General features: G+C 32.9%; 1 protein-coding gene across 3 annotated transcripts in view; it reads left to right on the top strand.

Moving 5' to 3' along the window:
* LOC140050011 (dynein axonemal heavy chain 2-like) overlaps positions 1-24152 on the top strand; it is a 162784-nt gene that overhangs the window by 82773 nt on the left and 55859 nt on the right. For all 3 annotated transcript variants that reach the window (XM_072094992.1, XM_072094994.1, XM_072094993.1), the window contains 11 exons: positions 335-579; positions 3729-3985; positions 4233-4504; positions 7175-7449; positions 8045-8331; positions 8431-8598; positions 12324-12624; positions 19493-19625; positions 19764-19903; positions 20436-20646; positions 21534-21650. In XM_072094992.1, coding sequence (XP_071951093.1) covers positions 335-579; positions 3729-3985; positions 4233-4504; positions 7175-7449; positions 8045-8331; positions 8431-8598; positions 12324-12624; positions 19493-19625; positions 19764-19903; positions 20436-20646; positions 21534-21650 — 2406 coding nt within the window. The remainder of the gene's footprint in view (positions 1-334; positions 580-3728; positions 3986-4232; positions 4505-7174; positions 7450-8044; positions 8332-8430; positions 8599-12323; positions 12625-19492; positions 19626-19763; positions 19904-20435; positions 20647-21533; positions 21651-24152) is intronic.

Below are 24152 nucleotides of genomic sequence, written 5' to 3'. Positions count from 1 at the left end.
TAAGTCTTGCACACGTCTTCAAACAAGAAATGCATATCAGATCATTTCTATTGAACAGTATACAAATCAGTTTTTGAGTGAAATAGTACAAATAATTTAACTGAATTTAATTGTTTATACCATTTCCAGACATTTTCTAAAGGGGTGATCCAGAAAAAAAAGGGGGCATAAATTCTTCTTTTTTTATTTTTGATTATTTTTCTTCTAATTATTTATTATGTTATTTTTATAATTATTTTTTCTTTGTGTGGATTTTAATTTTTACTACTAATGTTATTGTTTGTTTTTCATGTAAAAATATAGTATTTTTATAGAATCTTTTTATATATCTAAGGTTGATCCTAATGATAAGAACAATTTTGAACGCATGGTAGAACTTTGGTTCCTATTCGGCATTATCTGGTCTGTCTGTGCATCTGTTGATGAAGATGGGCGAAAGAAATTAGATAATTACATACGTGAAATTGAAGGCACTTTTCCAAATAAAGATACTGTGTATGAATACTGTGTTGATCCCAAAAATAAGAATTGGGTACACTGGGAAGAGAAACTGCGAAGTGGTTGGAGATATCCATCAAGGTAGGTTAAAAGTTACAAAACAAACGTTGTTCTCTCCATGCAGGTTAATTTTTTATTTGTAAACACAGATTTTCCTTTAATAAATTGAGCCAATTGTGTAACCCTAACACATAATGTTTTGCCTCATTCATATTCATGAGGTGATTACAGACTCGTTTGCTTCAATAAAAAAAAACAGTACATGTGGTAAATGGTTTGAATATGATGATATAATTCAGAGGAATTTCAATTATTCCCATTCCCACAAACAATTTTTAGCGACAACATACGGTATAATGTAGTACAGTACGGTAGTAACATTTGTTCAGTGAACAGGGGATCTCCCGTTGTGTGGCTGTCACACCGCCGTGCTGCAAGGCTCTGACTATACATACTTACTGTATACAATTTATTCTTAGTAATAGTAGGATTGGGTTTTAAAAAAAATTAAAATACAGTTTTACTTTTTTTTTTTAAATTTGAAACTATAATGAAAATATGGTAAAATCATGTCTGATCTAAATATTTACAATAAAAAATCACAATTTTCCCATTTTCTTGCACATTTTCCCAAGGTCCTAAAAAGGGTTTATAATTACTTAAATGTAGGCTATTTTTATTTAAACCTATCATGGTGTATGTGTATTTATTGCCAACGATCTTTGTAGAAAAACAATTCCATTTGGTGTAGTGTATACGCACACCTCTACTATGAACTACCATGTGTGTTCATGAGTTGCACGATCGCAAGCATTGGAAAATAATTTTGATTGTTGTGGAAATTCCATTTGATTGTACACTTACCCCTCTGGTCAGAAATTACCACGTGTGTTCACGCGAGTTTGTCATAACAAACGAACGATTATTGTGGACATTCCATTTGATGTACATGCATCCCTCTGGTAAGAAATTACTACATGGGTCCGTTGCATCATGTGAGCCGAAACATTGTTGTGGAAATTCCATTTGATGTACCCCTCCCTTACTAAAAGTGGTTATTTTAAAACCGTACGGTACAATAAAACATAATAATATAGTGTTTCGTGTATTTCATTGGTTACCAGTTCGTGTAGGCCTACATACCGTACAGTAAACAAAATAGTGTTTGGGGTTTATTGTCAAGTAACAATAACAAAGTTACAAATAGAAAATAAAACTTGTTGCCCATTTTCCATAAGATATTTGTGTAACATCAATCGCTATGTAATTATTTTATTTAATGATTTTAATAAAATGAAAGAGTACACAATTCCTGCTAGCCTATATAGTCAACAACTATCGCACTATATTTAGATGTTGACAGGGTTTGCTCACTGTCCGAGTGAGAGCGTGCAGCTTGTTTTTGAACGTGTAAACAATGGTATAAATAATAGTAACAGTAGAATGTAATCAAAGTAGGCCGGATATTTTATTTAATGCTTTTATTAACCCCAAAAATCAACGAAGCGAATGAATAGTCATTTGCTTACTTATGAATAATCAATTTGCTAACGCAATTACTGAAATCCACAAGATTATGCAGAAACGAACATCCGTTCTAAACATTGTATTAACTGCGTTACACGGCGTAATATAATTTTGATACGGCCCCTTAATAGTATTATGAACTATGAACTGTGCATCCTTTGTTTTTCTTTCTTTTATTCCAGTCCATTCAGGCAGCGATTGCCTGATTTATAATATCAATCTTGTCTAAGTATTCTTGCTTGTACTGAAGAAGGGCTAGTGTTGCCCTTTTTTATTTTCTGTCTCGCCACTTTTGATATTTAGACAAAATCATCACCGAACAATGCTATTTGAGACCTAATAAATTGTGTAAACAATGTAAAACTTTTTTTATCAATGATAACCAGTAGAATAGATTAATTGTTTTATTCAATTTTTTATTGGCTGATTTTTGAAATAGAATATTTGTAGGTTGAATAAATTCTATACCGCCACCATGACATCTTGTAGTTTTTCTTTTATGGCTACGATTAACAAAATTTTAATATTGTTTATAGATTATTTTATATTTCCAACCACCAAAGCTATTCTGCTAAACTTAAATAATTTTAAACAACTTTTTAACATTTTCCATCCCGCCACTTTTGATTTAGACAAAATCACCACTGAACAAGCAGTTTCAGACCTATCAATTCTGTTAAACAATGTAAAACTAACAAAATTGCATTTTGAATTACTGATTCTAAAATCTGTTTGTTTCCTAACCTTAATTATATTCCTAATTATTCTGCATGTAATTTGATGGGTGTAGCAGGTCGTGGAATTATGAAAATACCTACTCGCACCCATCTTCCTTCACCTCCCCCCAACCCCCACGGCACTTCTGCATACCACTACCCAGGATTTTCTCTATATACTTGCAATGAAGTATAAACACAAAATTGACCAAGCCTGCAATATAATATTATTTTTTAAATCTGGAGAAAACATAGGGTATCGAACTTTCAGCCCCGTTTCAAACAGTTCTTCTCATGATTATACTTGTTGAAACTCCACTGGTAAATAAACCGAAAAGCAATTTCTAGTACTAACACATTTTAAATGTTGTTTTTTGTTATAATATGAGTGTTTCCTCAAATAATAGAGTGAACATAAAGTGACCAATACCTACAGTAGTATGTTAACAGTGAAAACTGATCAAGTAGATTTTCCTATGCATTAACAAAAAATCGGAAATCTCGCAATTGTTCTGATATCAAATAATATAATAATATGTTGTCAAACTATGGTTACTGGTAAATGGTTTAATGGTTTTAAATTTATATAGCGCAAAATACAAATAGTCTCTATGCGCTTAGCACAAGTATAAAAATGAAAAATTTGATGTAAAATAAACCAGGAAATAGCCTAATAAACCGAATAAATTGACCAAGACAACAGAAAAAAGTCTTTCAAGATATCAAACTGTCCGGGGGAACTTATTGACACAATTAGTAATTACCTCTTCCTCAGCTGTTGCCTGTACTGGAAGATTTTGTTTTATTGTATCTCATTATAAATATGATGTTTTTTGTTTGCTATCATTTATCAAAGAACTTTTAATTCTAATATTTTACACTATTACTCATTATTTAAAATTTATAAAAGGTAGTTTTGTACATTCAACATAACATTTGTATCCACAAAGAGAATGAAATTTATTAATAAATAATTTTCATCTGTAGCTCTCCTTTCTACAAGATTATTGTCCCCACTGTGGATACTGTACGCTATGATTTTATTGTACGCCGTTTAATTCAGCGAGTGCAGCCAGTTTTACTCTGTGGCCCAGTAGGAACAGGAAAAACTTCTGTAGCTCAGAATGTTTTAGGCCATATGGATTCAAACAAATATAGTGTGTTGACAATTAACATGTCTGCACAGACAACATCTAGCAATGTGCAAGACATCATTGAGAGCAGGGTTGAAAAACGTACTAAAGGTAACTTGCAACTATGCTTTTATTTAGGATTTAATTAAATGTTTGCAAACTCGACATTTTGAATACTAAACTAGTATACAATATTTTTTGTGAAGAACATACATACTTAAACCTCCAATTTATCCAATTAAAGTGTGGGAGGCTAAAGGAATTAAACGAATATTTCACAGTACAGGTGGCCTGTTAATTTTCCAGGCACTTTACTTATTTTTATTTATTGACATTTAAAATTGCCTTGTTTACATAGGTGTGTATGTTCCAATTGGTGGCAAGAAACTTATAACTTTTATGGATGATTTTAATATGCCTGCCAAAGACACATTTGGTTCACAGCCCCCACTTGAACTCATGAAACTGTGGATGGATTATGGATTCTGGTATGATCGTCTCAAGCAAACCACAAAGTGTATTAAAGATATGCAGCTTTTAGCCTCCATGGGACCACCAGGGGGTGGTAGAATGGTAATCACTAAGAGACTACAAAGCAGGTTTAATCTCATCAATATGACATTCCCAAGTGTAAGTTTTTTTTTAACTGTCTATATAAATTAATGCAAATTTTAAATGATGTAAAAAATCATCTGATAAAAAAAAACATTCTATAATTTTATAACTAGAACGTGATTGGTCAAAATAGCATGAATACCTAAATAGTAATAAATAAAGAATATTTAACATCTGAGATATTATAACTTTGCCAGAAGATTGATCTGTACCTGTCGATGTGCAAGAAACTTTGTTAATCGTGCAGCGTAAGTTAAGCGCGATTTTATAGTTGATAATAAATTCTGAACAAAAATTCATTTTTCAATGAAACTGTACAAAAGTGTACTTCATAATATGGAGCAATTTTTAACATAATAAAAATAGCATGCTGCACAAAAATGTACGTGCTTACGCGTATTTAATATTTCGATATGCGCAAAATTTTAAAATGTTCCAATTTTTGTTTTGCGTCGTGCGCACTGCTCGTACAAAGCGTAGAAAAATGTTTTTTTTGCAATTGATTTTTGTTTTTTTATACCTTCTGTAGTAGATTTCATTTTTTTGATGAACTTTAATGTTCTAAAAAAAGGTAATTTAATGCAAATTTGTGCAAAAATATACCTATTATATAAAATGTTTACCTACCCGATGTTCTGAAGTCACCATGTGGCCACTCAAATTTTGTGTGCACGCATGTTTTGAATCTATCATGCTCATCACTGTCCTATAAGATAGGTGGTAATCCCACTGATACAGAGACTATTTTGTGAACTGCGGTAACTCCACTACTCGTCTCGAATAATGAACTTTAAAGTGCACACGGGTTATAAATGTGCACATTGCACCTACGGTTTATAGTCCTTATCTGACTTGTTCCACCACCAGAACTAGGGGCAAGTCTGCCTTGATATGTGATTGGTCAGAATGACATCACATAATTACCGTTTGGTGGATCATTATCATCATCGTCATGGTTTTTAGACTGAGTAATTCTTGTGTTCCCGTCATTATACATATAAAATTCAGTGAGATCTTAAGATCTTTGTTATATTGACTGAGTAATTTTTGGGTAAGAATTGGCATCTGCCATTACAGACAAATAAAAATGAACAAATGTTGGATTTCGAACTTGTGATCTTTAGATCCATAAGCATCACCTTTTATATCTGTGAAATATACAATTTGACATCCCAGAGTGATGTAAAATGTTACATCCCCAAGGGATGTCAAATATTATATTTCACCTCTAAGCAGGCAATATTTGTATACAGCATATTGAAAAGTTTCTTTCTTTTTTATCCAGTTTCTGTTTGAAGGTTACACCATGGCTGCTCACTGTAGCAGTCGGCGTGTACCATTCAAAAAGAGTAAGGGTAATCTTATTGACAAACACTTGGAAATAAATACAATAGATCCACGGACTGCAGTTATAAACTTTATTTTATATAAACTGGACATTATATATTGTTATCACAGAGTATCACAACATTAATTAAAATTAATCATCCAAATTAATATTTAAGATTTATTTATACAGATCAGTAGAGTCAGTAGTATACAACAAAGCAAGTGCTGGTGCACATAAGTAAAACATACATTATACCTATACTAAATACAAATAAATTGAATTAGCACAAATTATATAACTTCATTTTATTAAATTACATACATATATGTTTTGTTTGTAGCTGAAACTAAGAATATCTGCTATAATATTTTGACATGTCAAAGTTGTTTTCCAACCATTGTACTACTAAATAAACACGCCTTCCAATTCAAAAATCCAAAATCTGTAAAACAAAAAAATAAACAGTAAAGTATTTTGTTTTGAAATTGTCATGAAATTAAAGTTATATCTATTTTATAAACATTTTAACTTCAAAATTGACAACCGATGAACCAACCACTTTACCAAAATGTGACTGGTACATTCCAAATCTATCGCTAAACCGCTACAGAAACAGTAGGCAATATACCACTTTTTAAAACAGCTCTTACTAAATAATTATTAAGTTTTACAAATTATAAATAATATCAAACTAGTACCTTATAATAGTAGAATCAGAAAATCAACACTTTAACTAGCTTTGTAAGTTATAAAACAGCAATTTTGCGTGATATTATAAAGCTACTTCTACGTGGACTCAGCTATAGATTTCGAGTGACGCTATCTCCCAGTGCTTAAAGAAAACTTGCTGTGATTGGCTTCATTCATACAAAAGGTACCAGTCCAATGAGGATAGTTGACCAATGAAAATAAGTTTTAGATCATTGTTTGGCAAACATTACAAGCTTGCTAAAAGTTTTTGGACAAAGAAAATCGCTCCAGGAACAGCGGAGTTGTGATGCAAAATGTTAAAGCTTGATCAGTAAAAATCGGGGTTTTCACGTAATTTACGCTGCAAATAAAACTAAATTAGCTACATAAAACCTTAAAGTCCGACACTAATATTTATAACATCTATTTTTAATTACAATATAAAAATAGGATTTGTTTTGATCTTATTAAATCTTTTTGGACAAAAAAATTCGACCCACTAGTTCAAAAGTTCGAGCTTCCGCTAAGGAAATGTGTGCCGTAAAACTTTTCAATATGTATTAGATATTGTAGTTTTTAAATTGATTGAATGCCTTCAACAATTTTGAAACTTACATCAAACTCACTTTGCTTGTTACTCTTCTTTTTCTGACTTCCATTTTTAGGACTCCCAAATTAAACGAATTTTTGGAACAATGATTAATCAGAAACTTCAAGATTTTGAAGAAGATGTTAAGCCAATAGGTGACATCATGACTCAAGCTACTCTTGAGATGTACCAGGCCATTGTGCAGAAATTTTTGCCAACACCAGCAAAGATTCATTACTTATTTAATTTAAGAGACATTAGTAAAGTGTTTCAGGGTTTGCTACGTGCTCATAAAGACTTCCATGATACAAAGGCTAGCATGACTAGACTATGGATACATGAGTGCTTCAGGTTAGTATTTAGCTGTGTATTTAAATATTGGAAAGATATTGACATTGAGGAGAAGACAAATAAGAGAAATTATAGGTAAATTAATGATAATGATACCTAATTACTTTGTAATACTGTAAGTGCAGTAATACTGGATTATACTTTCCATATTTCAGTTGTTATATAAAACATTAACCAAGATTTATAACGGTGCTAAGTAAAGTAAAAAAGACAATATGGTAACTCAAACTCAAATCTTTTTGCAATATATAGCACATGTAAGCGAAATTGCACAAGTCGCATGTGCAGATTTGTAGAAACAACCAAAAACAATAAGGCTGGAAAATTACATTTTTTTTAATTTTTAATTTTTACAGAAAATGATAGCTAAAACAGTATTTATTTACATTACCTTGGTGTTTTTCTATTTTGAGACAAATGAATAAATAAATTTAACATTTTGTGTGGTATGTTGGTTAAAAAGATGGTGTAAATTATGTATGATTTTCATAAAACCTATCATGTTTTATGCTTAAATTGAAAGTGTTCCAGTGGCTTGTTTTTAAATTTTTTAATTACATTTTAAAATTAACTTTTGCAACACAAATTCTCTCAGAGTATTTTCAGATCGTCTAGTTGATGATCATGATATGGAAACGTTCATCACTATTCTCTCAGAAAAACTTGGTAGTCTTTTTGAACAGACTTTTCATAACATCTGTCCCAACAAACAACCACCCATTTTTGGTGACTTCATGACTCAAGGCGAAGTTCCAATCTATGAGGATCTTCAAGAATTTAATGCTTTAAAGAAATTTATGGAAGAAGCATTAGAGGACTACAATTCAACACCAGGTGTTATATCGATGGATCTTGTACTTTTTAGAGATGCAATTGAGCATGGTAAATGTCCAAGTTATAATAATATAAATTACATGGAAACAATGAATTAAGAATTTTATTTTGTCAATTTTAATCATTAATGATTTTGTTCAATTGCAGTTTGTCGTATCATCCGCGTTGTTTGCCAGCCTCGTGGTAATATACTTTTAGTAGGTATTGGTGGGAGTGGACGACAGAGTTTGACCAGACTTGCATCCAGTATCTGCGAGTTTCATACATTTCAAATTGAGGTTACTAAGAACTACAGAAAAACTGAATTTAGAGATGGTAAGTAACCTTTGTTTTCTTCAAATTTTAATGAATATTTCTTTATGAATTTTATGCGAGCTAAAGGCCAGTGGCCGTATTCACCAATCACACTTAAGTGAAATATTTCCCTTGAATCCTAAGAGTTTCCCTTAAATCAAGAAAATAGGGTTTCACTTAAGTGGTATTCACAAAGGTTTTAAGGTTAAGTGAAATCCTTGACTTGGTCTATTTTCCCCTTAACTTTTAAGGGACCCCTTAGAGGTCCCTTAAAAGTTCCCATAACTCTTCATTACCTTGGTTGTGCGGACGATTCTGTATGTGCGAGTACTATGCCTACTTGTAGATAGCCCCACAGTTTTGGCTAGGTAGAGATGCTAGGCGCCCTGTTGGTCTGCCCAGTAACCAGCCTAGGATTCATGTTTGGTTAGAGTAGCATCTAGACCTTTTTTCTTCATCCTCACCATACAAATTAGTCTAGGCTAGGCCTATATATTCATTTATTTGTTTTTGTTTTGACTGCCATTATTTTCATGGAAGATGGCTTCTCATTTCTTTGTAATAGAAATTAGCGCCAGTTTAGTAGGCTACGTAGAGATGCTAGGCCCCTGTCTGCCCAGTATCCAGCCTAGGATGCATATATGCCTCAATACAGACAGGTTTAGGCCAGACCCATATATATAAAGAGTTACGACATTGGATTAAAGTCATGTGATATGCAGATCAAATTGTGTCAAACTTGTCTCCGTTAATGCATGTAAAGTATAGGAGCAACAAAATACTTTCAACTTTTTCTTATATATAAAAAATGTGATTTTACGGTGAAATATCGATGTGCACAGCGTACAGAAGTAGTTGCGGCAAAGAATATTGCGCGTGCATGCTCTAGTACATTAACAAACTATTGGCCGTAAAGTTTTTTTTTTTTTTAAATTGTTTAGAAAAATTTACATTTATATGATAACAACATTTTATGAAAATGTAAAAGAATTAATTAAGAATTAATTAAGTTTTAGCCATAATAATTTGAAAATGGTCTTAATGGATAGATAATTAAATTGTCTTTATTTAAATAATAATAAAATGTTTTAATAAATACACATAATTCTGATAAATTCATGTTAAGTGCTTAAAATCAGCTAATATAACACATTTTAATACTATAACATGCTAGTGATGTTAACAAATTACAAAAAAAAAAAAAAAAAAGTTAGTGATCATAAATAGAATTCTTTTACATTTTTATAAAATTGTAGCAGTAACAATTACATCGTGAACATAATTCGTACCCTTTTGCTGTAGTGAATGTCGATACCATGGAAATGACACTCTAATAATAGCGTGCTCGCATTCAATGCGAATCCATAAATATTTCCCCTGGCTAGGGCCTGAACAACATCACTATGAATGTAATTTAGGATGGACCTGTATTGTTTATTATATTGTTTTTTCCATTATTCTAATGTTACACACTATTCAAGTTACACACTCATTTGCAAACTACAGAAAAATAGCGTTGTAGAACCAGTTGGTAGGTTATTAAATCCACGTCCTAAAAGGGGATTCCCCACTTGTATTATTAACAACGAACTATGCATCAAAAAGCGTACATTGCCCCAATTGTGTGGAGGATTTAACATATCACACGTAAACCGCAATGTTCTGCCTGGACAGTCGGGCAGCAGAGTGCTCATTTAGCCGTTAAAACGCTGTGTTTTAACTGCGCAGGTCACTGAGCTTCGCCAAGTTATAGTGACTTCCAGTTTGCTGTTCACTTTGCGGCAAGAATTTTGCATGAGAATACCCTTCCAAATCTGCTGCAATTTCCACCATCCGAGTTAAATGATGTCTTTCTATATTTGGGAATTGACATTCCTAATATGGAAGATTATTCCCGCCACAAATTTTGGTATAAATAGCCCAGGAAAAGACGACAGAGCTTAAGGAAGAAAAAAGTGCAGCTGGAGGTGTGCGTACGTTACAGGATTTATTTTTTTGGTTTCGTAAGGAATCCGGCACTTTTCTCATCAGCACGAAACCTTTATAAAAACTTAGTGGTTGGTTATTAGATTATTGATCTATCTTTTCTGAAAGTTAAAGCTTGATTCACCTTTTAAGACGGATTCAATGTCCGTTCAAAGCTTGGAATATATTCTAAGCAGATGCCATCTTGAATTTGTATGTTTAATACAGGCCGTGTGGTTGAATAATTTCCTTCAATATCAGAAGTGTAATCAGTTTTTGAACCATTTAATGTACCCAATGATGTTTATTAGTAGGTTTTCGTACCGCGGATTTAGCCCCAGAGGACATAATAAGAAGCTTTATCATCGTGAAAGCTATATATCTAAGGCTGACAGTTTTAATATTTTGTAAAGTCAACTAACTGATATATATTGTTACTGTATGTAATAATTCTGTATTAGGAATTTAAATAAATTACTGTATTTGTACTTCTTCTTGGGTAAAGGAAAATAAGCGATCAAATTTGAATTATAAAAAAATTCGCCATTAGCGAAATGAATGCGGCACTTTCTCATAAGCAAATCATCAAATCCTTTTATCAGTTTGTTTACCTCCGCCAAGGAGGTATATGTAATCGGTAGTGTGTGTTTGTTTGTTTGTTTGTTAGCAGGATTACTAAAAAAGTAATTACAAGATCGTTACCAAAATGAATATACAGATAGATATGTGGTCAAGGACCATTCCATTAAATTTTGGGACCATTTTCCCAATTCTGGACCACTTTTTAGTATACTTTTCAGACCTGCTAGTGTTAAAAGATAGGACAGAATTTTTCAAAAGCCGGCGAGCAGTCTTAAAGTAACAAGTATACTGAAATTGCATTTTCTCGAGAACTACTTGTCCAAAAAAACTTCATTTTTGTACAAGAGGCAAGAGTTATAATTTGTGATTTGTAATTTTAAAACATAATTTGATTTAATGTTCACATTTTTTATGCCAGTAGTTTAAAAAACCTATTTTCTTTTCAAATTCACTTGTTTGATTTTCGCGTTGCTGTTCTATTGTTAGTCAACTGAAGCTATTGTTAATTGAAAGGCTTGTTACATAACCATTACACCAAACTCGCATACACATGCTTGTAGTGAAATTAGCCTAAATCACAAACAGCATTAAGACACACACAAATATACTGTATATATATTTTTTTTACCGGAGAAATCTTATGTAGGAGAATTTTACAGTAGGCGGAGGTATGCACTCTCGGAGTGGCTTTCTAGTTTTTATATATAATCTGGATAATATATATTGAAATGCCTTTGGTTCAAGCATGTTTAATAAGTAAAATCTGATTTCAGCACTGAGTTCCCCTACGTCGTATTGGGGAACAGATCTTGGCAGTATTTCTGAATTAGCCTCTTTCGTAAACCCCTTTGTGAATTTTATTAATATAAATTTAATTTTATGAATTTGTTTTTCAAATTTTATTGAAGGTTACTTTTGCTACATTTTGTATTTTCGAACTACTATTCCAAGATGGCGGCAATTCAAATTTTGAATAATTTGTGAGGTCATCCAATCTGCTGCCCGACTGACAAAGGGACACCGCCAGACAAGTGTACCTATTGTTTAGGTCGCTGGCAATAATGCAAATATATAAAGTGTAATAGCCCTCCGAAGTACTCGCGCTGAATTTGATTATAAGCAGGTTGTTGTTTCTAATTTTAATAAATAAAAATATTTTGTTTTCTACTGATTCTTAAATGATATTATGTTTTTGTCAGATCTGAAACGATTGTACATGCAGGCAGGAGTTGAAAACAAGCCTACTATTTTCCTTTTTAATGACACTCAAGTTGTAGATGAGTCATTTCTCGAAGACATCAATAACATTCTCAGTAGCGGTGAGGTTCCAAATCTTTACAAGTCAGATGAATTTGAAGAGGTTCGTACATCCCTCTCAGAAGAGGCCAAAAAGGATGGTATTCAAGACACCCCTGAAATTATGTTTGCATACTTTATAGAGCGTGTGCGTAGTAATTTACACGTTGTTCTATGTATGAGTCCTGTTGGAGATCCTTTCAGGTAGGTTGTATCCACTTTTTATAGAAATATGTCATTTTTTTGCAACAACAAGAACATGTACAGATTTTGTGCCGCCTTTCAAACGTGTTTGAAAATCAACAGTTCTAATTATTTCACCTCAATAATAATATTCATAAGCTAGAGCACCATTTCAAAACACCTTTCAAACAAACACATGTTTATGTCACACCAATGACTATAGCTATTGTTTTTTGAATGTCAAAACAAAATGGCGATTGTTTGAACACAATTGTGTCGCAGAACAGTCCATTATGGAAAATACCCTTTTAACAGTATATGGCAAACAAGCAGCATGTGGTCGGCATCGATAGTCTACTCAGATGAAAACAGTTTTAAGATATATTATATCTATTATTTCAATCATCCCTGGAATTTTAGTATTCAAAGGTAAAAAAAAATGAACATACTTACTCTAGTAGCTAGATCAACTTTCGTATGCACTTTGAGGTCCAGAGAATTTGACTTCAGAAATTGGTTTAGGGTGGTCAAACAATCATATTTGGCTTGGTTACACATTTCGAAAATGTGGCGAAAGGTCAAGGTGAAAGGTCATAAGACCAAACATAAATATGTCCTTAAATCTCAACAACCACTGGTCACAACGAGGTAATTTTGGTCTTAAATTAATCAGAAGGTATACATTTATATTCAGTCTAATGGGAAATTTTAGTAAAAAATGACCGGAAATGCCATTTATGACCTTTGACCCACAACCCAGGGCATGTATGTATCTCCGTAACTACTGGTCGTAGACACTTGAATTTGGTTTTAAATTGTTCGAAATATATGTTTTGTTATTTGTTACACATTTTTAAAAATGTTACAAAAGGTCAAAGGATCAAGGTCAAGGGTTATTTGAACAAATAAAAAAAGGTACTTTTATCTCGGCAACCACTGGTCGCAGCAAGTCAATTTTGGTCTCAAAATGTTCAGAAGGCATGCATTTATATTCCATCTAATGGGGCATTTTAGTAAAAAATGATAAGAAATGCCATTTCTGACCTTTGACCCACATACCAGGGCATCTTCATATCTCTGTAAGTACAGGTCGTAGAAACTTAAATTTGGTATCAAATTGTTCGAAATATACATATTTACATTCATTGTAATAGAAAATGTGGTTAAAAGATGAACAGAAACACTTTTAATAATGTTTCAAACAAAAAACTTATCTACACAACTTATCCTTAGACAGTAATGTTATGCAATAACTGATACTTTAAATTGTTTTAATTTCAAGTACTAGTTATTGCTGTCCCCGAGGACATTTTGATAATTTTAATTTTAATTTAATTTTGGATTTATATAGCGCTTTTCCAAGTGACCAAAGCGCTGTACAATAGAAAATAGATAGAAACGTTAAGCTCAACAGTTCTTTTCAGAATGCTAGAAGTAACTTGTCATATGTATCCGATTAAACGCCCCAGGAATTTATTGTTCAAAATGGTTTTTAGGGGTAAAGGAGACATCTTTATTTGGGGTATAATATGGGAACATGTATAATCAAATAAATACCACCTAGATGTAAACAAATACTGCACAATTAATATCAAAAAGTGATAAAATTATGTCAAAATGCTTGGTAAATTGTAGATTATGGTAGTTAATGAAATGTGTTGACGTGATACAATTATTGTGTAAATGCATGTGGCGGGGCGTTTATTCCACATGGTGTTCTATTTGAGAGAATGGTGGCGTTTATCTATATATAAATTTACGTAAGGGCAAAATTCGGTAAATCGCGCGTTATTTCTAGAATGTTTACTCGATGGTATATAAAGTTGGTTCGTACTTTCGGTACTGATTTTAACCACCTGATGTAACCCTGTTTACTAATTAAATTGAGTTCGATAATTAGTTATTGACGATTAAAACGAATTTAGGTTCAACGATTTGCCCCAAATAGGGGTGTTTTTCGATCGCGGTATACACTGTCTAATGGATGTCCGTCTTGAAAAATACCCGCAGACAATAATACGAGGATGCTTCGCATTTTCCTATCTCCTCCTACGATAATTGTTTTTAATGGCTGAAAACCGGTTGAACAGCTTGAGTACAGCATCATAATGTTGAAGACAGGCCGATTTTGTAAAAAAAAATACTATTTTGATAGATTTAATATACGTTTATACAAATGTATTGATTTGCGATGAATGGAACATTCCAATCTCTGTTCCACAAGTGTCTATTCCCTCAGGCATCGTAAAGGCAAGTACTGTATACTCATAACAGAAATTCGATCCATTTTTTTTCCAACCAACCCAACCATTTCAATCTGTGCTGCAGAGGTTGGATATACATTTTTTAAAACAGATAATGAGCTAGCGCTTTCACTCGCCGTATATTATGTACACATCTTTATTATTGCAGTTAAACCACCCACATCACCACCCTTCCCTCACTGGCATGAGTAGCGTTGTAAAACCAGTAGAGGATGGGCCTACGCTACATCACATGCCCTAACTAAACGCAGAACAACTTTGGAGGGTAGGGTAGGAACCAACTTAAGTATGAATTGGCTCTAAGAAACAATTGAAAACCATTATGCCTACTAATTAAGTTGAGTTAGATAATTTAATATTTATTGACCATTAAATCGAATTTATGATTTTGCCCGAATAGAGGTGGTTTTCACAAATTGTTTTAAATTATATAAACATATACACGTCGTAGTGATGTATCGTTACATGTACTATACTATTTCAATCGACGGTGATAGTTTCAACAAAGTATTAAATCGCAATGTTTTACTATGTATAGTGGTATATTATTTGTAAAACATGAAAACAATTAATATTTCGTTACTAAATGGATAAAGAATATATTTAAAAATTGTTCTTCTTTGCACCCATCCTCTTCCCCATCCCTCAACCCTAATGTTACATACAAAACACAAATTAAGTTTGTTTAAATTTGACCTAAACAATGTGTCTCATTTTGTGACAAGTTTCTCTTTCGGAAGTAATTCCCAGGGTGCTAATTTTAGTTGAGTACATAAATTGTCTATTTATTCGTTCCTGTAAACGACATGTTTTATTGTCCTGCGGTACGTACATTTGAAATCGCCAGTTCTTTAACGCTGAAATTATTATGTATTCGAGAACCATCTGTGGGCACGACCTAGATGGTACGCGAGCGTACCATCTAGTTTGAAGGAATACTCTAATTTTAATAATTGTATTTCCTTTCTCAACTGATAAAAGGTATTTACATGATTCGTTTTCCTCTTTATGCTTTTTAACGAAATGTTTCTGTCTTTTAAGATAAAAGTGATAGATTCCATTAAATGGATCTTCCCCTCCATGTGCCAGTATAATGATATAAAACAATGACACATCATTATCCTGACACGATTGCACTCATAATGGATCTTCATTCTATCATCTATTTGTTTGTAACTACAATTTGACAACAATCTTTTGCATAGTTTTAAATGCCAATACATAGTTTCATTACTATTGTACAATATGTCCAGCTTTCCTGAAAACACCCTTGTGTACTGTAGTACAGTGTTGTAGTATGATTTTATCATGATAAACTTCTGATGGTTTTATTGTCAATGCTTTCAGTACCTAAAACATGTCAAAGTTTCTAGTGGTATTGATAATAAATCTCCAGAAATATATATTGTTTTATTATCTACACTGGGAACAGACGTGTATATGTATAAGTTTTGTCGTTGACATTCAAAACTATTATGCAACAGTGTTACGTAATAATATATTATTGTGGTCTCCGATACCTTTTATTACATGATTGTACTTCCTCCAGGATAGAATGAGGTTTAATCCCGTTATTATATATATATATTTTTTTTATATATATATCTGGGGTGTATTTAGTTGATTATACATGTTACCATTATTACACCCAACAAAATAAACGCCTTCCCTGAATAAATAAATGCCCGAGGCTTTTATTCGGGTAACTACAGTAAATTACTTCTAGCATTCTCAAAATGTTTGAACGTTCGGGGGTCAACAATAATTTCTAGCATTATTATAAGCAAAAGTACAATTATTACAAACAGTAAAGGATTTGTTTTAATTCCTACAGTATAAGGAAATCATTAAGCATCAATTATTGCATAACATTACTGTCTAATGATAAGTTGGGTAGATATGTTTTTCATTTAAAAGATTAGTAATTAATAGTATTTATGATCATCTTTTATCCAAATTTTCTGTTAGAATGAATGTAAATATGTGTATTTCTAACAATTTGATACTAAATTTAAGTTTCTACGACCTGTACTTACAGAGATAAGAAGATGCCCTGGTATGTATGTCAAAGGTCAGAAATGTCATTTCCGGTCATTTTTTACAAAATGTTTCATTAGACTGAATATGAATGTATACCTTCTGAACATTTTGAGACCAAAATTTACTCGCTGTGACCAGTGGTTGCCGAGATACAAATACCTATTTGTGTTTATTCATATAACCCCTGGCCTTGACCTTTTGACCTTTTGTAACATTGTTCAAAATGTGTAACAAATAACTAAATGTATATTTCGAACAATTTGAGCCCAAATTCAAGTCTCTACGGCCAATAGTTTCGGAGATACAGACATGCCCTGGTTTATGGGTCAAATGGCATTTCCGATCGTTTTCGACTAAAATGTTTCATTAGACTGAATATGAATGTATACCTTCTGATCAATTTGAGACCAAAATTACCTCGCTGTGACCAGTGGTTGTCGAGATTTAAGGACATAATGGTGTTTGATCTTATAACCTTTGACCCTGACCTTTTGACCTTTCGCCACATTTTCAAAATGTGTAACCAAGCCAAAAATGATTGTTTGACCACCCTAAACCAATTTCTGAAGTCAAATTCTCTGGACCTCAAAGTGCATACGAAAGTTGATCTAGCTACTAGAGTAACTAGGGACTTTACGCAACAGGACAAGAAGCCACAGGACGGTGCTTAGAATAATTTATGCAAGAGATTTAACAAAGTGGCCGAAGCTTAGCATGAAATTCTGTCAGCTAAAACTCCAGAGGACATAATCAATAAGAAGCTTTATCATCGCGAAAGCTGTATATCTAAGGCTGACAGTTTTAATATTTTATAAACTCGACTAATTGATCCAAGCTGCTGGACCCAAAAAACGTCTGGGAAAAGAGAGTCTATGAGGGCTCACGGTTGAATGATTTTGGATTCTCGCCTTTTGATTGGTTGACGCGAATCAACAGACTGCAGAAGAATTTTCTCACATGTGTGCCGTTGTCTCTGAGGACTGCTGCATGTCCAACACGCGTGTATTGAAATTCTTTGAATGAGGTTAAATAAAAACACTTTTTATTTACGAACTGGCTGCCTCTACGCCTAGTCGTAAATCCAATCCTAGATTCTATATTTACGCCGATATCGCGCCCCTTATAGTTTTTAATAAAATACTAATATGTTATGATATCAATGGATAATAAAATACTAATATGTTATGATATCAGTGGATAATAAAATACTAATATGTTATGATATCAGTGGATAATAAAATACTAATATGTTATGATATCAGTGGATAATAAAATACTAATATGTTATGATATCAGTGGATAATAAAATACTAATATGTTATGATATCAGTGGATAATAAAATACTAATATGTTATGATATCAGTGGATAATAAAATACTAATATGTTATGATATCAGTGGATAATAAAATACTAATATGTTATGATATCAGTGGATTGTAAGCCAGCTCGATGGCTGAATGGACATGTTTTTTTAGGTTACGAGGGCCGGAGGCCCGAGAAAGAGAGCCTTGGCCCAATCGGGTCAATAGGCGTAGATAGAGAATCTAGCTTGGATCTACGACTAGGCGTAGATACAGCCACTGCGTTTTATTTAATAAGTATGTAATATCATATTTGATTGAATTTTACAATGTTGATATACAAAATATAGTACTAAAAACATAATTTTTTAAGTTCATACAATTGCCTATCAATATACCTATAGCTACTAGTAGCTTACTACAACTGCCATTAGTACTATCTAGGAGGCCCCTATGGTCTATTACTAATAGTGAACTAATAGTAGTAAGAGGCATGTTTTCTCTGACTTGTCGTCTTCATGAGCAAGGGTGCGTAACTAATAAAACGGCTATGTTGCGAACACAGAATCTCCGTCCTCTCCCTAACCATCCTAGTCCCTACTACTACTATATGCGTAATAGGACCACACATATTTTGCTCTCGACTACAGTATCAGCCATTTTCACAACACTGTTTTGCATTTTTGCCTTCTGAGCTCCAATTTATTTTGGACTACACTCTTGGTTCATCGCCCGTTTCACAGTCCTGTCTTGGCATAATATCTCGGACGTTTCTGGTACATTATCACAAAATAGTATGTTTACTAAAAGTTTGTTTTCAGTGTACAAGTTGGACCAATTTATTATGTAATTAAGTAATGATTGTCAATAACAGTAATCCAGTCCAAGGTTGGCTGGTTGACTTATACTTAGGGATGACCTAATACTCCGGGATGGTAGTTCTAGGTTTCCTCTTTTTGAGATATTTTGTGTGGAGAGCTTTGCAATATTTTTTTTAGAGAACACATTATAAACCCTCTATTTTTGCAGAAAACCATGTTTTTTAACCTGCTTTCTAACATGCTGCTGATTTGCTAATAGCGCATTGTTTCATGATTTATTGTTTAATATCAAGTTATTAAATGTTTGTACTTCAATCTGTATGGAAATGAAGGTTTCAAACCTTGTGATAAGTATGGTTGGCATGCAGTAAACAAAATATAATTGAAGTAGAAATCAACTGGAAATGTCAAATCTTTATAGTATGATTACTATCTAAATGGATGTTATCTTCTTTTTTTAGAAATCGTATTCGTATGTATCCAGCATTTGTGAACTGTACCACAATTGATTGGTTTACCGAGTGGCCTAAGGAAGCACTCATAGAGGTTGCTGAAAAATATCTAGAGACAATAGATATAGGGGAAGCTGAAGAAGTTAGTAAACTCTGTCAGTTATTTCCAACCTCCTACTGGAAGAATGTCAAAACATTGTACCGTATCACTTTTTTCCATACCACAATGTTATTTATAGCAAATCATTTTCTAATTCATTCAGTGTTGTTACTTCCTTAGATAAAAACAAATGTAGCACAGATATTTTGCACAATTCACCGATCTGTTGTTGAAAGTTCTCGCAAATTATTGTTTGAGCTAAAAAGACACAACTATGTGACACCTACAAACTATCTAGAATTGGTTACAGGCTACAAAGTGTAAGTCACAGATTATAATTACCTTAACCTTGTTTGTAAATGTTTTGTATAATTTAGAAATATATTTTTGTATGAAATTAATTTTGTGTTTTTAAACAGAAAAGCACTATATTGCATGTTACAGTTTATGTAAAGTATTTTCTCTCATCTTTTGAAAAATAGGTTAAGAATACGTTTTAGTAATTAATTTTGTAGTTTTATTTTTAAAATTGATACATATTCCTGTACCATTTTTAACGATCTACAGTAATAAAAACCAGTTAAATAAATTATTGGGAAGATAAATAATTTGGATTTAAAACAAATTTATGGTGATTAGGGAGTGTTCACAATTTGATACAGTACTAAGGTCCTCCTTAACAATAACATGAACAAAAAATGGATTTTCAATTTTTTTTATTAGGTGTTACTAGAAGATATTATTACAAAATCCATTCTATTGTTATACGTAAGGCCAATTAGAAAATCGCAAAAATGAGCATGTACAGTATTGTTATAATATTATATAAAATAACACTTGTTAATAACTTAGGCTGTTGAGTGAAAAAAGAAAAGATCTCGGTGATGCTGCAAACAAACTGAGAAATGGATTGCAAAAGATTGATGAAACCAGAGCTAAAGTAGAAGTAATGTCTGTAGAACTTGAAGATGCCAAGACTAAAGTTGCTGAATTCCAAAAACAATGTGAAGAATACTTAGTAATTATTGTGCAGCAGAAGCGGGAAGCAGATGAACAACAGAAGGTATAGTTTCATAAAAATATTTGCCATCATAAACTGGTCCAAACTGATTTTCATGTCAAGTTTTCTCAGTGGATTTGCCATCACCATTCAATCTCAAAAAGCTTGTCCCGAACCCGAAAGAGACCATTTGTGTTCGAGATATCTCAGTTGAGTCGAATGACCCAGCAATTAAGGAAGGGGCACCGCAAATCATATTCAAACAATTGTCACAGGTTCAAGGTTCTCCTTGACCATTGTTCTGGCGGTAGTCTTCTTGGATTAGGACTAGTATAGTGAAGGTCTTGTGTGCACTTTAAAGAACCCAGTGCATTTCAGAATAGTATCTCAGCCCCTGTCATTGTGGACGAATGAGTGCCATTTAATAGCAGCTGTACGACATGAATATTCTCGCACATACACATCTCAAAAAGAGACATGCAACTCAACATCTCAATATTGTGTTCTACAGTGGTCACTTTATAGGGGATCTCTGTTTTCGATAGGGAATTTCTGTTTTAGTAGGCTTTTTTTTCTAAACCAGATGAATCTCTACATACACAAGTTAATAGCAGGCTGTTTGGTTTTTTTTGGAAATATCAATATTTTATCTTAATATCTTACTTGGAAAATGTATATTTAAACAAACCCAAAAATAAAACAATCGTCAATCAATACATTGTTCCAACTGTTCTTATAATAGATCTCATTACTTAAAAATTATTTATTTCCAATCTATTGTATTAATAAGAATCGCTATGATATTTTGTCTAGATAGTCACTGTTTGATAAACAAAACCTCAACAAATTAAAAATTGCATTTTGTGGAAGTTGTTTGGCAATAACATTTAATTGTTGGTTTTCTCAACTCATGTAGTAGTCCAAACATGTATTTTATTGTTTTTATTCAGTCTGTACAAGCAAGAAGTGAAAAGATTGCAGAGGAGGAGGTTCGATGTCAGTCTATGGCAGATGCAGCTCAGCAAGATTTGGCTGAAGCATTGCCTGCTTTACAAGAAGCTGTCAAGGTAAAATTTAGGACTACATAACATTTTAAAAGAATCAGTCTCTATTATTTAATATTACATAGCCTATGTAAATACGTGATTGGTTGAAACTGCATCACATGACTACCGCTGCGAGGATCGTAAATCGTAAATATCGCGTAATTATCGTGTCCCTGTCATTAAACATATAAAATCCAGCAAATTCTCGAGTACAATGATATTGACTGTGTAATTTTCACGTGGCAACAAATGGCGATAAATAAACAAAAGTCATCTACTTAGACTTGAACTCACGATGATTTGTCCACACACCATCACAAGACAACGTTTTATCCGCTGCTACAAAATAAACTTCATTAAGCCTACACATACAACATCAAATAAAAAGGTATGAAATCAAATGATTATCGTAGAGTATATAATAGGCATCATGCAGTTAAACTACGTCTCATTTGAAGCTCAGGCAGTGCAACTGAAAGAGTGTGAGTTATAACCATATATGAACCGCGGACCTTGGGATTGGAAGGCAAACACCAACCTCCATGATACAGCTCCACTCCAATTGCTGTCAATGGTGAAAACATAACGGCACACAACATAACATAAACATGCTTCGTAGTTTCTTTTCTCCAAATTACAATTAGGTTTTTAATTACTCCTGTAAACACCTTGATTACATCATTTTACAGACAAACGAAACTTTATAGTATGTGTTATCATAAATAAGTGAATAAACATAAACATATTTGTGTTTTCATTGACGATTTTGTAATAGTTAACTTAAGTAACTATTACAGTACTTATTTGTTATACGACACAAGACAAGTGTATCTGATAGGTACGTACATTTATTTGAAAAAATAAGTCTAGATCCCTTAGGCGTCATAAATCACAGCCCAACAAATCAGTACTCATGACAAAAATTTGATACAGTTTTGTTCATACAAATGTTTCCATGAATTTTGTTTGTACGTTCAAGTTCAATGTGAACGTACATCTATGGGAAGCCCTGAAAAAAGCGCAAAATTCAATGCCTATTATAGCTCAATATTTATTTACATCAATTTGTTGAGGAAATTAAATATATCATTATAAATAGCTATGACGTTATCCAAATTCCTTCACTTGCATTGATGAAGGGCTAGTGTTGCCCGAAAGCTCTGCTAACTTTTCTGGCTGTTTTACTTTATCGTTTTGATTTAGTTTTTCGCTTTTTTTAGGTAGGACCTGGGATATCATTCGTAATTCCATTCGTTACGTTTATTGTGTAACGTAAGATCGTCAAGTAGATGCAAAAAGCTGTCAAAATTCCGTTGAATGTCATCTCCAGTGTTTGTAAACAAAGCAACGTACGAACGTTGTGGCTATTACGTAACTCTATTGTGATGTCGTAACTCTATTGTGATGTCGTAACTCTATTGTGATGCCGCAACTCTATTATTATGGTTTGGCGCAAAAAGGAAAAAGCTACCAACAATTTTTCCTGTAAAATCTCACATTAATAGAGGAATCCAAAACTGCTAGTATATTGTTCTGTAGATAAACTCACCAGTTATAAATTGATAAATTTCCGGTAATCCTTAGGCTCAATTTCCAATAATTGTAGGCCCAGTGAGTGCAGTTTCATTTGACACTGTCCATGATGGTAGGGTCCGGTGTGATGGTATTCAAAACCACGCTTGCTTTTCTTGGCCCTGGCCTAACCTAGTTAGAGCCTTAAATTCTCACAATTCTCATGTAAAAAAATTCTATATCCATTCACATATGATTATTTGCGTCAGATCCTACTATATCAGATTGACAGATCGAAATAATCCAATGAATTGTAGACCTTATTGCCTTATTGCGTTGAAAGTCAGCATAACATTTTAACAGTCATCTATATATAAATTATGGTTAATTCTGACATAGGCGAGCACAATGGAAAAATTTCGGTACAAATCTCTGCCTTGTATACCTACCTGATCTATCTCATATGTACCGTGAAATGTAAATTTGATAACATTAGTTTTCACTATTACGATATTGTTCCATATTTCTATCTTAGGAAGATATTATAAAGAGTTTTTTAACAAAATTTATGATTTCAACAGTAGATTTTCAACTCATTTTCAATTCTTCGTGGTCAAAGTAATTTCCGGGTTCACGATGAGTTCACCTCGCAACAACCTGGTTTCAACTATTTTCTCTCTTTTATACACAAGGGAGCATTTCATATCTATTAGAGGATTTCATTTGATTATAAATGTTACCATATTATTAAAACTAAAAAATTTAACAAATCCCTTGAATAAGCACCTCCCTCAAATGAACTCCGCCTCCCCACCTCCGCCCTATAAAGGTAGTTTAGTTTTACAAATGTCAAGCATTTTCAATAATGGTAACCGACAGAAAACGTACAAGGAGAACATTATCATTCCGAGAACCATCGTCTACACTTCCTAGAGGGCCGGGAGCGAGCTCAGCCTCTAGTATTATTAATTTTATTATTTATGTAACAGTATTATCATTTTAAATAATGTG

The sequence above is a fragment of the Antedon mediterranea genome, chromosome 5 (genome assembly GCF_964355755.1).
Source record: "Antedon mediterranea chromosome 5, ecAntMedi1.1, whole genome shotgun sequence".
Lineage (NCBI taxonomy): Eukaryota > Metazoa > Echinodermata > Crinoidea > Comatulida > Antedonidae > Antedon > Antedon mediterranea.
This window is presented reverse-complemented; position numbering and strand designations above follow the sequence as displayed.